We start from the raw sequence: 19317 nt of genomic DNA on the forward strand, positions 1-19317 counted from the left end.
AATTGTTAGAAAGCCCACTGTTTAGTATGTTTGTGTTTATGCTTCACTGATGGGAGTATTTGGCGAGCGCCGTTTTGTCCTACTAATTTCAGCGTCCCTTGAACTCACCGTTGTGTGGACTGTGACTCAACAGTTTGTTTATATCCGTAACTTTCTCCGACGATGTGTTTTATGCCAGTCTCATTTTGTCCACCAAATGTTTTATACTGTGCATGAATGCACAAAGGTGAGTTTTGTTGATGTTATTGCATGACTGCAAGTTAATTGACGCTAACATGCTGTTTAGGCTAGCTGTGTGTACATATTGCATCATTATGCCTCGTTTGTAGGTATATTTGTGCTCATTTAATTCTGTGTTTAGTTTATTTTCCCATGTTTCATCACACATTATCTGTATGTAATATTGGCCGCATTTCTGATAGTTCTCTGTGTGCCATGTTGTTCCAGACCACAGCAAACGTTACCCAGCCTGCAAAGATTGTAATGAATCTGTTAGAAGAAGACAGTCTGCCGTTTCCTTTAAGTTGGACACACACATCTATACCTTTGGTCATTCTAAAACAAACATTTCCAGGAGTTATCTCACATTCTGTGAAGTTTTACTAATGTTTTCCAATGTTGTAAAAATGTTAAGAATAAATATTACATTTCAACATTTCTGTGAACAAAGATTTGCGTCAGCCTGCGACACATAGTTATTTTGATAGTAGGCTAATATAGCTAATATGGACACTTACGTCATAACACTTATATAAAGCTTTTCATTTCTTGCGGCTCCAGACCGATTACTTTTTTGTATTTGTGGTCCAATACGACTCTTTCGACATTTTGGGTTGCCGACCCCTGACCTAGATCATTCCATGAACTCCATCACAACACAGGAGGGTTTGATTGAATTGATTGAAACTTGTATTAGTAGATTGCACAGTACAGTACATATTCCGTACAATTGACCACTAAATGGTAACACCCCAATAAGTTTTTCAACTTGTTTAAGTCGGGGGTCCACGTTAATCAATTCATGGCACCTTCAGTCTGCTACAAATGGGTTCTGTTCTTTGGATCGCGATTCAATATAGTCCAGACAATATTTGTGTGCTGCATGTCAACAACATAACATGGAGGCAAATGGGTGTCTCCATAGGGATAGTTGGTATACACATCTTTTTAAAAAGGGGCGGTCTGCACCACTTACGCACTTGTTATCAATTGTAAACACAGTCTTAGTAGGTAACCTCTAACACGCTCTTTAATAGTACACACAATTTTATACTTTGCACATGCTTTTTAGCACGTGCTGTACGGATAGTAGATCAGGCCCATTGATTCTGATTTAACATGCTGTTCTGTTTTGGTGAACTTTTAATGCATTTCATGTGAACAATTAACTTTTTTTTTAAATCTTTTTCAGTAAATATAAATACTTTTTTTGTCTTCTATTCAAATAAACGTGTTATAATTTACTAGTATGTACCTAATATGTCAAATTTGTTCTTCCAGGTAGCCAATGCTGCCAAAATGAAGGCCTCTGCTGTGTTGATCTACCAAGACCCCACTGATTACCCACCTGAAGGGACCACTCAACTCTTCGGTCATGTGAGTCTGGAGCTTTTTCGGTGTCAAATGGAAAGCCTGGAAATAATGGATCAACGTGTTGTGAACACCAAGTAAAATGACATACGAGTAGTGTCAGGAAATGTTTGAAGTGTAACTTTCGGTATGGTTAGTTATATATAAATGGAGCGGATGTGCATTTTCACCAGTGTTGGGTTAGTTACAGAAAACCAGTAACTAGTTACAGGTACTAGTTACTTTATTTCAAAAGTAACTCAGTTACTAACTATTACTTACACCAAAAAGTAATGCGTTACTATTTAAACTATTTAGTTACTTCTTTTTTTTCTTCTTTTTTTTAAGGCTCCTTTTAGCCTTCATTTCAGTACTGTTATTGCACTGGAGAATAATACAATTTGTTGATCAACTAGACATGCATTTGCATCACTGAACTCTGCGAAGCAATGTGGTCTACATACAACACACAAAGACAAAGATATGTTTCAAAGGGCCAATTTATTTCAAGCCAGAACACATTGACAAAACTATTTTAAATAGCTGCAACATAATGGCACTTTAACTTTAACTTAAAGTAGATAAGATCTTTGATCCAAGACACAACTTACATTTAACTAAAATGTTTTTTTTATTTGTGCTCGACAATAGAAAAGTATTGAGAATGTCTCCATGTTAAGAAACTCGACTTCTGGCTTCGCCATGATGTCTTGTTAGTTGTTATGAGAGTAGCGTATGTGTGTGTGTGTGTGTGGCCCTTTAAGATATGACAGCATGTGAGGTGAGTGACGTCAGTGAGTGAGTGGGCGAGAGAGGTGAGGGACCGGGCGACAGTGAGTGCGTGCAGGTGCTCTAGCTTGGTGGATGGCTGCGTCCAATAAAGTCACAAAGTTGCAACAAACCGCCGGCCTCGTCATTCACCCTCAGCTGTAAAGACCCACTTCCGGATAAAGTGAAGGTTGTTAGCCCCGAAGTACATAGGCCCTGGAGGAACGTCTCCCCTGCGCCCCTCAACAACGGTCTAGGAGACCCCCCCCACCCCCTACCCACACAAAACACGCCTTTTCTTTTCCTTGTGACACAGAAGGACGACACCGCAGCGCTGCAATAAAACACACTCAGATCTTCTGTTTCTAGCCGATACTACATAAAAAATAAAAGAACGCTGTAACGCATCATGTAGTAACGGTAACTGAGTTACTGAATATAAAAAAATAGCGCATTAGATTACTAGTTACCACCAAAACTAACGGCGTTATAGTTAGTCCCAACACTGATTTTCACAGTGTGAGGTAGTGGCCCACTAGAGTCCAACTATACATATTTTTTTCCGTTTTTCATGTCTATCACTGTTGATGAACTCTGGCAAAAGTGGAGACATTGAAAGAAAGAAAAACATTGATTCCTTAATTGTCATGCGATGACAAGCAAGGCGTCGTGGAAAGTTTGCATTGATTTTTTTAGATGCAGACGAAAGAGGTAGCAGCGCGCAGTAAAAAACAGGGATATTTTTTGATAAACGAACAAAAGCGAGAAAACAAAAGGAAGAAAACAAAACAAAACTGCTGAAAACAGTCACGGGAAATGTGGAGCAGACGGCGTCCACAAAGTAGTGCGTATTTGGGCTTAGCCTGAAAAGGATCCTCTGTAGTCCAGGGAACGGATAACAATGTCCCGACAATGAAGTTGGCAAAAGGATCAACTTAAATAGTCTTGATTGCCAAGAGCAAACATGTGCGTGGAAATGCTCCGGGACAGAAGTGAAGGAGCCATGGGAAAACACCGACAAAACCGGAAGAGCCGCCAAAATAAAAGCACAGGACAGCAACTAAAACACTAAACACCAAAGAACACTAACCAAAACACAACATAAGGCACGGCTGGTTACATTAATATCCTAACATACCTTTGAACAGCACCGTTTATTAAGGAACGGAGGCCAAAAACACATGTATTTTCATGCTGAAGGAGATTTTTCTCAAACCCTTTTTATGCATGGATGTATATCGTGAGGTTAGAAAAATATCTTTTTTTTTATTCATGTGGACTTGGCGGCCAATTTCTTTACCTGGGAGTGGCAGGAACATGTTTTCAATCCTGTTTAAAAAAAGATGGAACAGTAACCATGATTATTATTATTTCAGTTGTAGATAGATAGATAGATAGATAGATAGATAGATAGATAGATAGATAGTACTTTATTGATTCCTTCAGGAGAGTTCCCTCAGGAAAATTAAAATTCCAGCAGCAGTGTACAGAATTGAGATCGAATTTAAAAAGTAAAAAGAAAATAATGGGGGTATAAATGGAAACAAAATAGAAAAATATTACAATAGAATAAAAATAAAAATCAACAATGAGAATACAAATAAGAATCTCGTTAAATTCCTTTGTTTTATTCTTAGTAGTTCATTTGTGATACACTACATGAACGCGATGTTGTTTGAGATTACCTGTAAATATTTTTGTTTTCGAAAAAAATCTTAAAATACAGTAGATCTAAACCAGGGGTGTCCAACTCATTTGAGCTCAGAGGTCCACATGAAGTAAAATCTATTCCCTGGTAAGATCATGGCATGATGACTTAAAAATAAAGACAACTTCAGATTAGGGTTGTACGGTACCCGGTCTTAGTATAGTATCGCGATACTAATGAATCATATTTGGTACTACACCGCCTCTTAAAAGTACCGGTCCCCCAACCCCCTGCCATCGTCACGTCGTGTCATTGCTGGTTTCCGAGCAGAGAAGCATGTTCGGCAGCGCACACACATGGAGTACTTACAAGCAGACACAGTGTGTCGACAGAAAAGGGACAATGGACACATTTTGGCTTAAAAACTAACTATAAAGGTGAAGTTATAACACTGAAACGCCCTCAGGAAGAGGTGCTTTAAGACATGGCTAGCTAGCTAGCGACTAAAGTCCGTCTGCAGTGATTTAGCTACTTCTAAATCACTAATCGTCGCCTCCATGGTGACAAATAAAGTACGTTTCTTACAAGCATCATCCCTGCAGGACGAGGAATAGCTAAACATGCTTCACTACACACTGTAGCTCACCGGCGACACAATGTAAACACCTACACCTGACATCCACTGTAATGATACCAAGTACAGGAGCGTATTTAGTCGATATTACTATGATTACATCGATATTTTTTAGTATCACAAAATCTTCTTTCGTTTTTTAAAAATTCATATTTATAAATCCATCCATGAATGGATGGATGGAAATACATCCCTGAGGACTTTGAATATGACCATTGTATGATCCTGTAACTACTTGGTATTGGATTGATACCTACATTTGTGGTATCATCCAAAACTAATGTAAAGTATCAAAACAACAGAAGAATAAGTGATTATTACATTTTAACAGAAGTGTAGATAAAACATGTTAAAAGAGAAAGTAAGCAGATATTAACAGTAAATGAACGAGTAGATTAATAATTCATTTTCTACCACTTGTCCTTAATAATTTTGACAAAATAATAGAATGATAAATGACACAATATGTTACTGCATATGTCAGCAGACTAAATTAGGAGCCATTGTTTGCTTACTTACTACTAAAAGACAAGTTGTCTTGTATGTTCACTATTTCATTTAAGGACAAACTTTCAACATATTTTTAATGTACCTTAAGATTTTTTGTTAAAATAAAGCCAATAATGCAATTTTTTGTGGTTCCCATTTATTTAGAAAAGTACCGAAAAGTATCAAAATACATTTTGGTACCGGTAGCGCTACCAAAATATTGATATCTGGACAACACTATTTCAGATTGTTTTCTTTGTTTTACCTTGGCCAGAAATAGAACTAACTCATTCTGAAAATGTACAAACACTTCAATTTAGTTGAAAATCCATCCATCCATCCATCCATCCATCCATCTTCTTCCGCTTATCCGAGGTCTGGTCGCGGGGGCAGCAGCCTAAGCAGGGAAGCCCAGACTTCCCTCTCCCCAGCCACTTCGTCCAGCTCTTCCCGGGGGATCCCGAGGCGTTCCCAGGCCAGCCGGGCGACATAGTCTTCCCAATGTGTCCTGGGTCTTCCCCGTGGCCTCCTACCGGTCGGACGTGCCCTAAGGAGGTGTTCGGGTGGCATCCTGACCAGATGCCCGAACCACCTCATCTGGCTCCTCTCGATGTGGAGGAGCAGCGGCTTTACTTTGAGTTCCTCCCGGATGGCAGAGCTTCTCACCCTATCTTTAAGGGAGAGCCCCGCCACCCGGCGGAGGAAACTAATTTCGGCCGCTTGTACCCGTGATCTTGTCCTTACGGTCATAACCCAAAGCTCATGACCATAGGTGAGGATGGGAACGTAGATCGACCGGTAAATTGAGAGCTTTGCCTTCCGGCTCAGCTCCTTCTTCACCACAACGGATCGATACAGCGCCCGCATTGTCGATCTCACGATCCACTCTTCCCTCACTTGTGAACAAGACTCCGAGGTACTTGAACTCCTCCATTGGGGCAAGATCTCCTCCGCAACCCGGAGATGGCACTCCACCCTTTTCCGGGCGAGAACCATGGACTCGGACTTGGAGGTGAAGCGATCCCAGTCGCTTCACACTCAGCTGCGAACCGATCCAGTGAGAGCTGAAGATCCTGGCCAGATGAAGCCATCAGGACCACATCATCTGCAAAAAGCAGAGACCTAATCCTGCAGCCACCAAACCGGATCCCCTCAACGCCTAGTTGAAAATCCTGAGGAAAAAAATTGTGCAGTTTCTAAAACACAATTAAGAACACAATGAACTTAGACGTTGTCTCAGTGTAACTACAAAACCATCAAACTTGAAGTCACATCCTATCTGGGGTTGAACAAAGTAAGTAATGAATAGATAAAAACTCATTTGTCATGTCCACGTATTAACCCTGCGCCAACTCAACAACCATAAGAAACGGAGGTAGAAACTTTTCAAGAGGGTTGAGTTATAATCTGCGTTGACTTTTCTCATTTTTGACAGAAATATTTTGAGGCAATGAGGGTGCCAAAGCACGATGTGTTCGACGCAGTAGACTTAAAGGGGAACATTATCACCAGACTTATGTAAGCGTCAATATATACCTTGATATTGCAGAAAAAAGACCATATATTTTTTTAACCGATTTCCGAACTCTAAATGGGTGAATTTTGGCGAATTAAACGCCTTTCTATTATTCGCTCTCGGAGTGATGACGTCACAACGGGAAGCAATCCGCCATTTTCTCAAACACCGAGTCAAATCAGCTCTGTTATTTTCCGTTTTTTCGACTGTTTTCCGTACCTTGGAGACATCATGCCTCGTCGGTGTGTTGTCGGAGGGTGTAACAACACGAATAGGGACGGATTCAAGTTGCACCAGTGGCCCAAAGATGCGAAAGTGGCAAGAAATTGGACGTTTGTTCCGCACACTTTACAGACGAAAGCTATGCTACGACAGAGATGGCAAGAATGTGTGGATATCCTGCGACACTCAAAGCAGATGCATTTCCAACGATAAAGTCAAAGAAATCTGCCGCCAGACCCCCATTGAATCTGCCGGAGTGTGTGAGCAATTCAGGGACAAAGGACCTCGGTAGCACGGCAAGCAATGGCGGCAGTTTGTTCCCGCAGACGAGCGAGCTAAACCCCCTGGATGTCTTGGCTCACACCGTCCCTTATGCCACCGAAGATGATCAAGAGAAGAATATCGACCCTAGCTTCCCTGACTTGCTGACATCAACTTCAAAACTGGACAGATCAGCTTTCAGGAAAAGATAGCGGATGAGGGAATGTCTACAGAATATATTAATTGATGAAAATTGGGCTGTCTGCACTCTGAAAGTGCATGTTGTTGCCAAATGTATTTCATATGCTGTAAACCTAGTTCATAGTTGTTAGTTTCCTTTAATGCCAAACAAACACACACCAATCGTTGGTTAGAAGGCGATCGCCGAATTCGTCCTCGCTTTCTCCCATGTCGCTGGCTGTCGTGTCGTTTTCGTCGGTTTCGCTTGCATACGGTGCAAACCGATAAGGCTCAATAGCTTCAGTTTCTTCTTCAATTTTGTTTTCGCTACCTGCCTCCACACTACAACCATCCGTTTTAATACATGCGTAATCTGTTGAATCGCTTAAGCCGCTGAAATCCGAGTCTGAATCCGAGCTAATGTCGCTATAGCTTGCTGTTCTATGCGCCATGTTTGTTTGTGTTGGCATCACTATGTGACGTCACAGGAAAATGGACGGGTGTATATAACGATGGTTAAAATCAGGCACTTTGAAGCTTTTTTTAGGGATATTGCGTGATGGGTAAAATTTTGAAAAAAACTTCGAAAAATAAAATACGCCACTGGGAACTGATTTTTAATGGTTTTAACCCTTCTGAAATTGTGATAATGTTCCCCTTTAAAACGGCAGGTTGTACGTTTCATTTGGGTCGAGAGGGAGGAGCCTCTGACATAAACTGTTTGCTTGCCTAACAGGATTGCTCTTGCGACATCCAGGGGACACATTTAGAACAGCAGTTTCTTTCATTCAGAAATGTCAACTCATTTTTATACTTAGGAAACTAATCCCGCGGGCCGGATAAAGCCTGTTAGCGGGCCTGAATGTTTGTTACCCCTTGGTACTGTATGTTAGTTTTGTAACGTTTTTTTGGTCTCTTTTAAAGGTCCATTTGGGTTCTGGAGATCCCTACACCCCTGGCTTTCCCTCCTTCAACCACACCCAGTTTCCACCTGCCCAGTCTTCAGGTCTGCCAAGTATCTTGGCTCAAACTATCACCACTCGCACAGCCACCAACATTCTTCGGTAAAGTTGTCAAACCACTGGAAAAAAGTCTTCATTTAAAAAAAGTGTTAACGAGGGGAACATTTCACGTCATTCCGTTCTCCCGCAGACAACTGGAGGGTCAAAATGTGCCGGAAGAGTGGGGTGGTTTCAACAAACTCGGTAGTGAGACTGACGTCATCACTGTGGAGGTCAACAACTTTCTCACTGAGAAAAAGATCTACAATGTCTTTGGCGTCATCGAGGGTTTTGTGGATGCAGGTACTAACACATTATTTGACACCTATGTCAAATATAGTGGAACCTCGATTTACAAACTTTTAATTGGTTCTTAAACAGGGTTCGTAAATCCAAAAGTTTGTATATTGAAGCACATTTATCCAAAAGAAAAAAATTAAATATGAATAATGGGTTCAAGCCTCGACTAAAGTCCCTAATTTAGTAAAGGTTTGTACACTTTGAATATAATATAAAGCACTGTACAGCAAGGGTGCTTAACCTTTTTTACCTCGGGGTCCAACATTTCCACTACAGAGGGGCCCACTCAAATATTAACAGTAATCTTACAGTTGATTTCAATCTTATTCACTAATTATATCTAACCTATTTACAGTTGACAACCTTGTCAAATTATGTAAAAACATGTGTTAATCACAAAGATTATTGTTTGATTTAAATATGATTCTTAGTCTTAGGTCAGTTTAATTAGAAAAATAAGTACTAACCAAATATACAGCATTAAAAGGGACTCATAAATAACTGACCAAAAATAAATGTACATATAATTATGTTGTGCTAAAATGAATAAACCAAAATCATAAATGAATATGTTTCTTTACTAAACTGTCAATAAAATCAAAGTGGAATTGAAAATACAGATTCACCCCTTTTAGTCATAATTTTTGCGCTTAAGAAATTGATGTCAAAAACACATATGTCAAATAAAGTGAAACCTCAATTTACGAACTTAATTGGTTCTTAAACAGGGTTCGTAAATTCAAAAGTTTGTATATTGAAGCAAATTTATCCAAAAGAAAACATGTAAATATGAATAATGGGTTCAAGCCTCGACTAAAAAGTCCTTGCTTTAGTAAAGGTTTGTACACTTTGAATACAATATAAAGCGCTGTACAGCAAGGGTGCTTAACCTTTTTTTTTTTACCTCGGGGCCCAACATTTCCGTTACAGAGGGGCCCGGATCCCACTCAAATATTAACAGTAATCTTACAGTTGATTTCAATCTTATTCACTAATTATATCTAACCTATTTACAGTTGACAACCTTGTCAAATGATGTAAAAACATGTGTTAATCACAAAGATTATTGATTTTTTTAAATATGATTCTTAGTCTTAGGTCAGTTTGATTAGAAAAATAACTACTAACCAAATATACAGCATTAAAAGGGACTCATAAATAACTGACCAAAAATAAATGTACATATAATTATGTTGTGCTAAAATCAATAAACCAAAATCATAAATGAATATGTTTCTTTACTAAACTGTCAATAAAATCAAAGTGGAATTGAAAATACAGATTCACCCCTTTAGTCATAATTTTTGCGCTTAAGAAATGTATATGTCAAAAACACATATGTCAAATAAAGTGAAACCTCGATTTACGAACTTAATTTGTTCTTAAACAGGGTTCGTAAATCCAAAAGTTTGTATATTGAAGCAAATTTATCCAAAAGAAAACATGTAAATATGAATAACGGGTTCAAGCCTCGACTAAAAAGTCCTTGCTTTAGTAAAGGTTTGTACACTTTGAATACAATATAAAGCGCTGTACAGCAAGGGTGCTTAACCTTTTTTTTTTTTACCTCGGGGCCCAACATTTCCGTTACAGAGGGGCCCGGATCCCACTCAAATATTAACAGTAATCTTACAGTTGATTTCAATCTTATTCGCTAATTATATCTAACCTATTTACAGTTGACAACCTTGTCAAATGATGTAAAAACATGTGTTATTCACAAAGATTATTGTTTGTTTTAAATATAATTCTTAGTCTTAGGTCAGTTTAATTAGAAAAATAAGTACTAACAAAATATACAGCATTAAATGGGACTGACCCATTTAATTTTGTCAACATTATAAATAACTGACCAAAAATAAATGTACATATAATTATGTTGTGCTAAAATAAATAAACCAAACTCATAAATGTATATGTTTCTTTCCTAAATTTTTCAATAAAATCAAAGTGCAAATGAAAATACAGATTCACCCCTTTTAGTCATAATTTTTGCGCTTAAGAAATGTATATGTCAAAAACACATATGTCAAATAAAGTGAAACCTCGATGTACGAACTTATTTGGTTCTTAAACAGGGTTCGTAAATCCAAAAGTTTGTATATTGAAGCACATTTCTCCAAAAGAAAACATGTAAATATGAATAATAGGTTCAAGCCGTGACTAAAGTCCCTAATTTAGTAAAGGTGTGTACACTTTGAATACAATATAAAGTGCTGTACAGCAAGGGTGCTTAACCTTTTTTACCTCGGGGTCCAACATTTCCACTACAGAGGGGCCCACTCAAATATTAACAGTAATCTTACAGTTGATTTCAATCTTATTCACTAATTATATCTAACCTATTTACAGTTGACAACCTTGTCAAATTATGTAAAAACATGTGTTAATCACAAAGATTATTGTTTGATTTAAATATGATTCTTAGTCTTAGGTCAGTTTAATTAGAAAAATAAGTACTAACCAAATATACAGCATTAAAAGGGACTCATAAATAACTGACCAAAAATAAATGTACATATAATTATGTTGTGCTAAAATGAATAAACCAAAATCATAAATGAATATGTTTCTTTACTAAACTGTCAATAAAATCAAAGTGGAATTGAAAATACAGATTCACCCCTTTTAGTCATAATTTTTGCGCTTAAGAAATTGATGTCAAAAACACATATGTCAAATAAAGTGAAACCTCAATTTACGAACTTAATTGGTTCTTAAACAGGGTTCGTAAATTCAAAAGTTTGTATATTGAAGCAAATTTATCCAAAAGAAAACATGTAAATATGAATAATGGGTTCAAGCCTCGACTAAAAAGTCCTTGCTTTAGTAAAGGTTTGTACACTTTGAATACAATATAAAGCGCTGTACAGCAAGGGTGCTTAACCTTTTTTTTTTTACCTCGGGGCCCAACATTTCCGTTACAGAGGGGCCCGGATCCCACTCAAATATTAACAGTAATCTTACAGTTGATTTCAATCTTATTCACTAATTATATCTAACCTATTTACAGTTGACAACCTTGTCAAATGATGTAAAAACATGTGTTAATCACAAAGATTATTGATTTTTTTAAATATGATTCTTAGTCTTAGGTCAGTTTGATTAGAAAAATAACTACTAACCAAATATACAGCATTAAAAGGGACTCATAAATAACTGACCAAAAATAAATGTACATATAATTATGTTGTGCTAAAATCAATAAACCAAAATCATAAATGAATATGTTTCTTTACTAAACTGTCAATAAAATCAAAGTGGAATTGAAAATACAGATTCACCCCTTTAGTCATAATTTTTGCGCTTAAGAAATGTATATGTCAAAAACACATATGTCAAATAAAGTGAAACCTCGATTTACGAACTTAATTTGTTCTTAAACAGGGTTCGTAAATCCAAAAGTTTGTATATTGAAGCAAATTTATCCAAAAGAAAACATGTAAATATGAATAATGGGTTCAAGCCTCGACTAAAAAGTCCTTGCTTTAGTAAAGGTTTGTACACTTTGAATACAATATAAAGCGCTGTACAGCAAGGGTGCTTAACCTTTTTTTTTTTTACCTCGGGGCCCAACATTTCCGTTACAGAGGGGCCCGGATCCCACTCAAATATTAACAGTAATCTTACAGTTGATTTCAATCTTATTCGCTAATTATATCTAACCTATTTACAGTTGACAACCTTGTCAAATGATGTAAAAACATGTGTTATTCACAAAGATTATTGTTTGTTTTAAATATAATTCTTAGTCTTAGGTCAGTTTAATTAGAAAAATAAGTACTAACAAAATATACAGCATTAAATGGGACTGACCCATTTAATTTTGTCAACATTATAAATAACTGACCAAAAATAAATGTACATATAATTATGTTGTGCTAAAATAAATAAACCAAACTCATAAATGTATATGTTTCTTTCCTAAATTTTTCAATAAAATCAAAGTGCAAATGAAAATACAGATTCACCCCTTTTAGTCATAATTTTTGCGCTTAAGAAATGTATATGTCAAAAACACATATGTCAAATAAAGTGAAACCTCGATGTACGAACTTATTTGGTTCTTAAACAGGGTTCGTAAATCCAAAAGTTTGTATATTGAAGCACATTTCTCCAAAAGAAAACATGTAAATATGAATAATAGGTTCAAGCCGTGACTAAAGTCCCTAATTTAGTAAAGGTGTGTACACTTTGAATACAATATAAAGTGCTGTACAGCAAGGGTGCTTAACCTTTTTTACCTCGGGGTCCAACATTTCCACTACAGAGGGGCCCACTCAAATATTAACAGTAATCTTACAGTTGATTTCAATCTTATTCACTAATTATATCTAACCTATTTACAGTTGACAACCTTGTCAAATTATGTAAAAACATGTGTTAATCACAAAGATTATTGTTTGATTTAAATATGATTCTTAGTCTTAGGTCAGTTTAATTAGAAAAATAAGTACTAACCAAATATACAGCATTAAAAGGGACTCATAAATAACTGACCAAAAATAAATGTACATATAATTATGTTGTGCTAAAATGAATAAACCAAAATCATAAATGAATATGTTTCTTTACTAAACTGTCAATAAAATCAAAGTGGAATTGAAAATACAGATTCACCCCTTTTAGTCATAATTTTTGCGCTTAAGAAATTGATGTCAAAAACACATATGTCAAATAAAGTGAAACCTCAATTTACGAACTTAATTGGTTCTTAAACAGGGTTCGTAAATTCAAAAGTTTGTATATTGAAGCAAATTTATCCAAAAGAAAACATGTAAATATGAATAATGGGTTCAAGCCTCGACTAAAAAGTCCTTGCTTTAGTAAAGGTTTGTACACTTTGAATACAATATAAAGCGCTGTACAGCAAGGGTGCTTAACCTTTTTTTTTTTACCTCGGGGCCCAACATTTCCGTTACAGAGGGGCCCGGATCCCACTCAAATATTAACAGTAATCTTACAGTTGATTTCAATCTTATTCACTAATTATATCTAACCTATTTACAGTTGACAACCTTGTCAAATGATGTAAAAACATGTGTTAATCACAAAGATTATTGATTTTTTTAAATATGATTCTTAGTCTTAGGTCAGTTTGATTAGAAAAATAACTACTAACCAAATATACAGCATTAAAAGGGACTCATAAATAACTGACCAAAAATAAATGTACATATAATTATGTTGTGCTAAAATCAATAAACCAAAATCATAAATGAATATGTTTCTTTACTAAACTGTCAATAAAATCAAAGTGGAATTGAAAATACAGATTCACCCCTTTAGTCATAATTTTTGCGCTTAAGAAATGTATATGTCAAAAACACATATGTCAAATAAAGTGAAACCTCGATTTACGAACTTAATTTGTTCTTAAACAGGGTTCGTAAATCCAAAAGTTTGTATATTGAAGCAAATTTATCCAAAAGAAAACATGTAAATATGAATAATGGGTTCAAGCCTCGACTAAAAAGTCCTTGCTTTAGTAAAGGTTTGTACACTTTGAATACAATATAAAGCGCTGTACAGCAAGGGTGCTTAACCTTTTTTTTTTTTACCTCGGGGCCCAACATTTCCGTTACAGAGGGGCCCGGATCCCACTCAAATATTAACAGTAATCTTACAGTTGATTTCAATCTTATTCGCTAATTATATCTAACCTATTTACAGTTGACAACCTTGTCAAATGATGTAAAAACATGTGTTATTCACAAAGATTATTGTTTGTTTTAAATATAATTCTTAGTCTTAGGTCAGTTTAATTAGAAAAATAAGTACTAACAAAATATACAGCATTAAATGGGACTGACCCATTTAATTTTGTCAACATTATAAATAACTGACCAAAAATAAATGTACATATAATTATGTTGTGCTAAAATAAATAAACCAAACTCATAAATGTATATGTTTCTTTCCTAAATTTTTCAATAAAATCAAAGTGCAAATGAAAATACAGATTCACCCCTTTTAGTCATAATTTTTGCGCTTAAGAAATGTATATGTCAAAAACACATATGTCAAATAAAGTGAAACCTCGATGTACGAACTTATTTGGTTCTTAAACAGGGTTCGTAAATCCAAAAGTTTGTATATTGAAGCACATTTCTCCAAAAGAAAACATGTAAATATGAATAATAGGTTCAAGCCGTGACTAAAGTCCCTAATTTAGTAAAGGTGTGTACACTTTGAATACAATATAAAGTGCTGTACAGCAAGGGTGCTTAACCTTTTTTACCTCGGGGTCCAACATTTCCACTACAGAGGGGCCCACTCAAATATTAACAGTAATCTTACAGTTGATTTCAATCTTATTCACTAATTATATCTAACCTATTTACAGTTGACAACCTTGTCAAATTATGTAAAAACATGTGTTAATCACAAAGATTATTGTTTGATTTAAATATGATTCTTAGTCTTAGGTCAGTTTAATTAGAAAAATAAGTACTAACCAAATATACAGCATTAAAAGGGACTCATAAATAACTGACCAAAAATAAATGTACATATAATTATGTTGTGCTAAAATGAATAAACCAAAATCATAAATGAATATGTTTCTTTACTAAACTGTCAATAAAATCAAAGTGGAATTGAAAATACAGATTCACCCCTTTTAGTCATAATTTTTGCGCTTAAGAAATTGATGTCAAAAACACATATGTCAAATAAAGTGAAACCTCAATTTACGAACTTAATTGGTTCTTAAACAGGGTTCGTAAATTCAAAAGTTTGTATATTGAAGCAAATTTATCCAAAAGAAAACATGTAAATATGAATAATGGGTTCAAGCCTCGACTAAAAAGTCCTTGCTTTAGTAAAGGTTTGTACACTTTGAATACAATATAAAGCGCTGTACAGCAAGGGTGCTTAACCTTTTTTTTTTTACCTCGGGGCCCAACATTTCCGTTACAGAGGGGCCCGGATCCCACTCAAATATTAACAGTAATCTTACAGTTGATTTCAATCTTATTCACTAATTATATCAAACCTATTTACAGTTGACAACCTTGTCAAATGATGTAAAAACATGTGTTAATCACAAAGATTATTGATTTTTTTAAATATGATTCTTAGTCTTAGGTCAGTTTGATTAGAAAAATAACTACTAACCAAATATACAGCATTAAAAGGGACTCATAAATAACTGACCAAAAATAAATGTACATATAATTATGTTGTGCTAAAATCAATAAACCAAAATCATAAATGAATATGTTTCTTTACTAAACTGTCAATAAAATCAAAGTGGAATTGAAAATACAGATTCACCCCTTTAGTCATAATTTTTGCGCTTAAGAAATGTATATGTCAAAAACACATATGTCAAATAAAGTGAAACCTCGATTTACGAACTTAATTTGTTCTTAAACAGGGTTCGTAAATCCAAAAGTTTGTATATTGAAGCAAATTTATCCAAAAGAAAACATGTAAATATGAATAATGGGTTCAAGCCTCGACTAAAAAGTCCTTGCTTTAGTAAAGGTTTGTACACTTTGAATACAATATAAAGCGCTGTACAGCAAGGGTGCTTAACCTTTTTTTTTTTTACCTCGGGGCCCAACATTTCCGTTACAGAGGGGCCCGGATCCCACTCAAATATTAACAGTAATCTTACAGTTGATTTCAATCTTATTCGCTAATTATATCTAACCTATTTACAGTTGACAACCTTGTCAAATGATGTAAAAACATGTGTTATTCACAAAGATTATTGTTTGTTTTAAATATAATTCTTAGTCTTAGGTCAGTTTAATTAGAAAAATAAGTACTAACAAAATATACAGCATTAAATGGGACTGACCCATTTAATTTTGTCAACATTATAAATAACTGACCAAAAATAAATGTACATATAATTATGTTGTGCTAAAATAAATAAACCAAACTCATAAATGTATATGTTTCTTTCCTAAATTTTTCAATAAAATCAAAGTGCAAATGAAAATACAGATTCACCCCTTTTAGTCATAATTTTTGCGCTTAAGAAATGTATATGTCAAAAACACATATGTCAAATAAAGTGAAACCTCGATGTACGAACTTATTTGGTTCTTAAACAGGGTTCGTAAATCCAAAAGTTTGTATATTGAAGCACATTTCTCCAAAAGAAAACATGTAAATATGAATAATAGGTTCAAGCCGTGACTAAAGTCCCTAATTTAGTAAAGGTGTGTACACTTTGAATACAATATAAAGTGCTGTACAGCAAGGGTGCTTAACCTTTTTTACCTCGGGGTCCAACATTTCCACTACAGAGGGGCCCACTCAAATATTAACAGTAATCTTACAGTTGATTTCAATCTTATTCACTAATTATATCTAACCTATTTACAGTTGACAACCTTGTCAAATGATGTAAAAACATGTGTTAATCACAAAGATTATGGTTTGTTTTTAATATAATTCTTAGTCTTAGGTCAGTTTAATTAGAAAAATAAGTACTAACCAAATATACAGCATTAAAAAGCACTCATAAATAACTGATCAAAAATAAATGTACATATAATTATGTTGTGCTAAAATGAATAAACCAAACTCATAAATGAATATGTTCCTTTACTAAACTGTCAATAAAATCAAAGTGCAAATGAAAATACAGATTCACCCCTTTAGTCATATAATTTTTGCGCTTAAGAAATGTATATGTCAAAAACACATATGTCAAATAAAGTGAAACCTCGATTTACGAACTTAATTTGTTCTTAAACAGGGTTCGTAAATCCAAAAGTTTGTATATTGAAGCAAATTTATCCAAAAGAAAACATGTAAATATGAATAATGGGTTCAAGCCTCGACTAAAAAGTCCTTGCTTTAGTAAAGGTTTGTACACTTTGAATACAATATAAAGCGCTGTACAGCAAGGGTGCTTAACCTTTTTTTTTTTTACCTCGGGGCCCAACATTTCCGTTACAGAGGGGCCCGGATCCCACTCAAATATTAACAGTAATCTTACAGTTGATTTCAATCTTATTCGCTAATTATATCTAACCTATTTACAGTTGACAACCTTGTCAAATGATGTAAAAACATGTGTTATTCACAAAGATTATTGTTTGTTTTAAATATAATTCTTAGTCTTAGGTCAGTTTAATTAGAAAAATAAGTACTAACAAAATATACAGCATTAAATGGGACTGACCCATTTAATTTTGTCAACATTATAAATAACTGACCAAAAATAAATGTACATATAATTATGTTGTGCTAAAATAAATAAACCAAACTCATAAATGTATATGTTTCTTTCCTAAATTTTTCAATAAAATCAAAGTGCAAATGAAAATACAGATTCACCCCTTTTAGTCATAATTTTTGCGCTTAAGAAATGTATATGTCAAAAACACATATGTCAAATAAAGTGAAACCTCGATGTACGAACTTATTTGGTTCTTAAACAGGGTTCGTAAATCCAAAAGTTTGTATATTGAAGCACATTTCTCCAAAAGAAAACATGTAAATATGAATAATAGGTTCAAGCCGTGACTAAAGTCCCTAATTTAGTAAAGGTGTGTACACTTTGAATACAATATAAAGTGCTGTACAGCAAGGGTGCTTAACCTTTTTTACCTCGGGGTCCAACATTTCCACTACAGAGGGGCCCACTCAAATATTAACAGTAATCTTACAGTTGATTTCAATCTTATTCACTAATTATATCTAACCTATTTACAGTTGACAACCTTGTCAAATGATGTAAAAACATGTGTTAATCACAAAGATTATGGTTTGTTTTTAATATAATTCTTAGTCTTAGGTCAGTTTAATTAGAAAAATAAGTACTAACCAAATATACAGCATTAAAAAGCACTCATAAATAACTGATCAAAAATAAATGTACATATAATTATGTTGTGCTAAAATGAATAAACCAAACTCATAAATGAATATGTTCCTTTACTAAACTGTCAATAAAATCAAAGTGCAAATGAAAATACAGATTCACCCCTTTAGTCATATAATTTTTGCGCTTAAGAAACTTCTCTATGACTTGCACCTTCAGACTTCGTCTGTTTGTTTAAGTTGTCATTACTGCCTCAAGTGGTGAAAAAGTGTATAACAACTGAGTACAGCTGCGGCCCATACGGACAACAGCTGGGTGCTCACGGCCCTATGGTCAAGAAACATTGCTATACAGTATCAAACAAACATAAATACGAGGTGATGAATCAACTGTCTCTTTCTTAACAAAATAAAACGACGTCGACAACAAACTGAACTGTCCTGTATGCGCTGCGCTGCCAACACACACACATGCAGAAGTCTCGTTGGTGCCCTCACAGACGATCAGAAATCATAAAAATAGATTACTTTACCAACTATATTGCTACAATAACAAACATTTTAAAAAGTGAATTCCACTTGCAGTAATTTAACATTGTCAAAGAGGAAACAGCAAATCGAGGTTCCACTGTGTAATTATCATGACTGTAGTGTGTAAATATAAATATGAGGAATTAGTATCTTATACCTGTGCTTTGATTCTAGATCGTTATGTGGTCATTGGTGCCCACAGGGATGCCTGGGGTCCTGGTTTTGCTGCGTCAACTGTCGGAACCGGCGTTCTGGTTGAACTGGCTCGTTCCATCTCAAACATAGTAAAGAAGGGTAAGTAGCTTGTGTGCTCCTGGCCCGTTTACATATTGTCTGATACCGCGGCCAAATCGGTATTTTTGAAATGGTGTTGGTGCCTAAACAGTGCCTGAATCGATATTGGTGGAAA

General features: G+C 35.1%; 1 protein-coding gene across 1 annotated transcript in view; it reads left to right on the forward strand.

Annotated features, from left to right (window-relative positions):
- LOC133580478 (transferrin receptor protein 1-like) overlaps positions 1–19317 on the forward strand; it is an 87152-nt gene that overhangs the window by 43736 nt on the left and 24099 nt on the right. Inside the window, exons 7-10 of the mRNA XM_061934792.1 lie at positions 1501–1596; positions 8212–8351; positions 8440–8591; positions 19083–19202. Coding sequence (XP_061790776.1) covers positions 1501–1596; positions 8212–8351; positions 8440–8591; positions 19083–19202 — 508 coding nt within the window. The remainder of the gene's footprint in view (positions 1–1500; positions 1597–8211; positions 8352–8439; positions 8592–19082; positions 19203–19317) is intronic.

The sequence above is a fragment of the Nerophis lumbriciformis genome, linkage group LG03 (assembly GCF_033978685.3).
Source record: "Nerophis lumbriciformis linkage group LG03, RoL_Nlum_v2.1, whole genome shotgun sequence".
In the NCBI taxonomy this organism is placed as follows: domain Eukaryota; kingdom Metazoa; phylum Chordata; class Actinopteri; order Syngnathiformes; family Syngnathidae; genus Nerophis; species Nerophis lumbriciformis.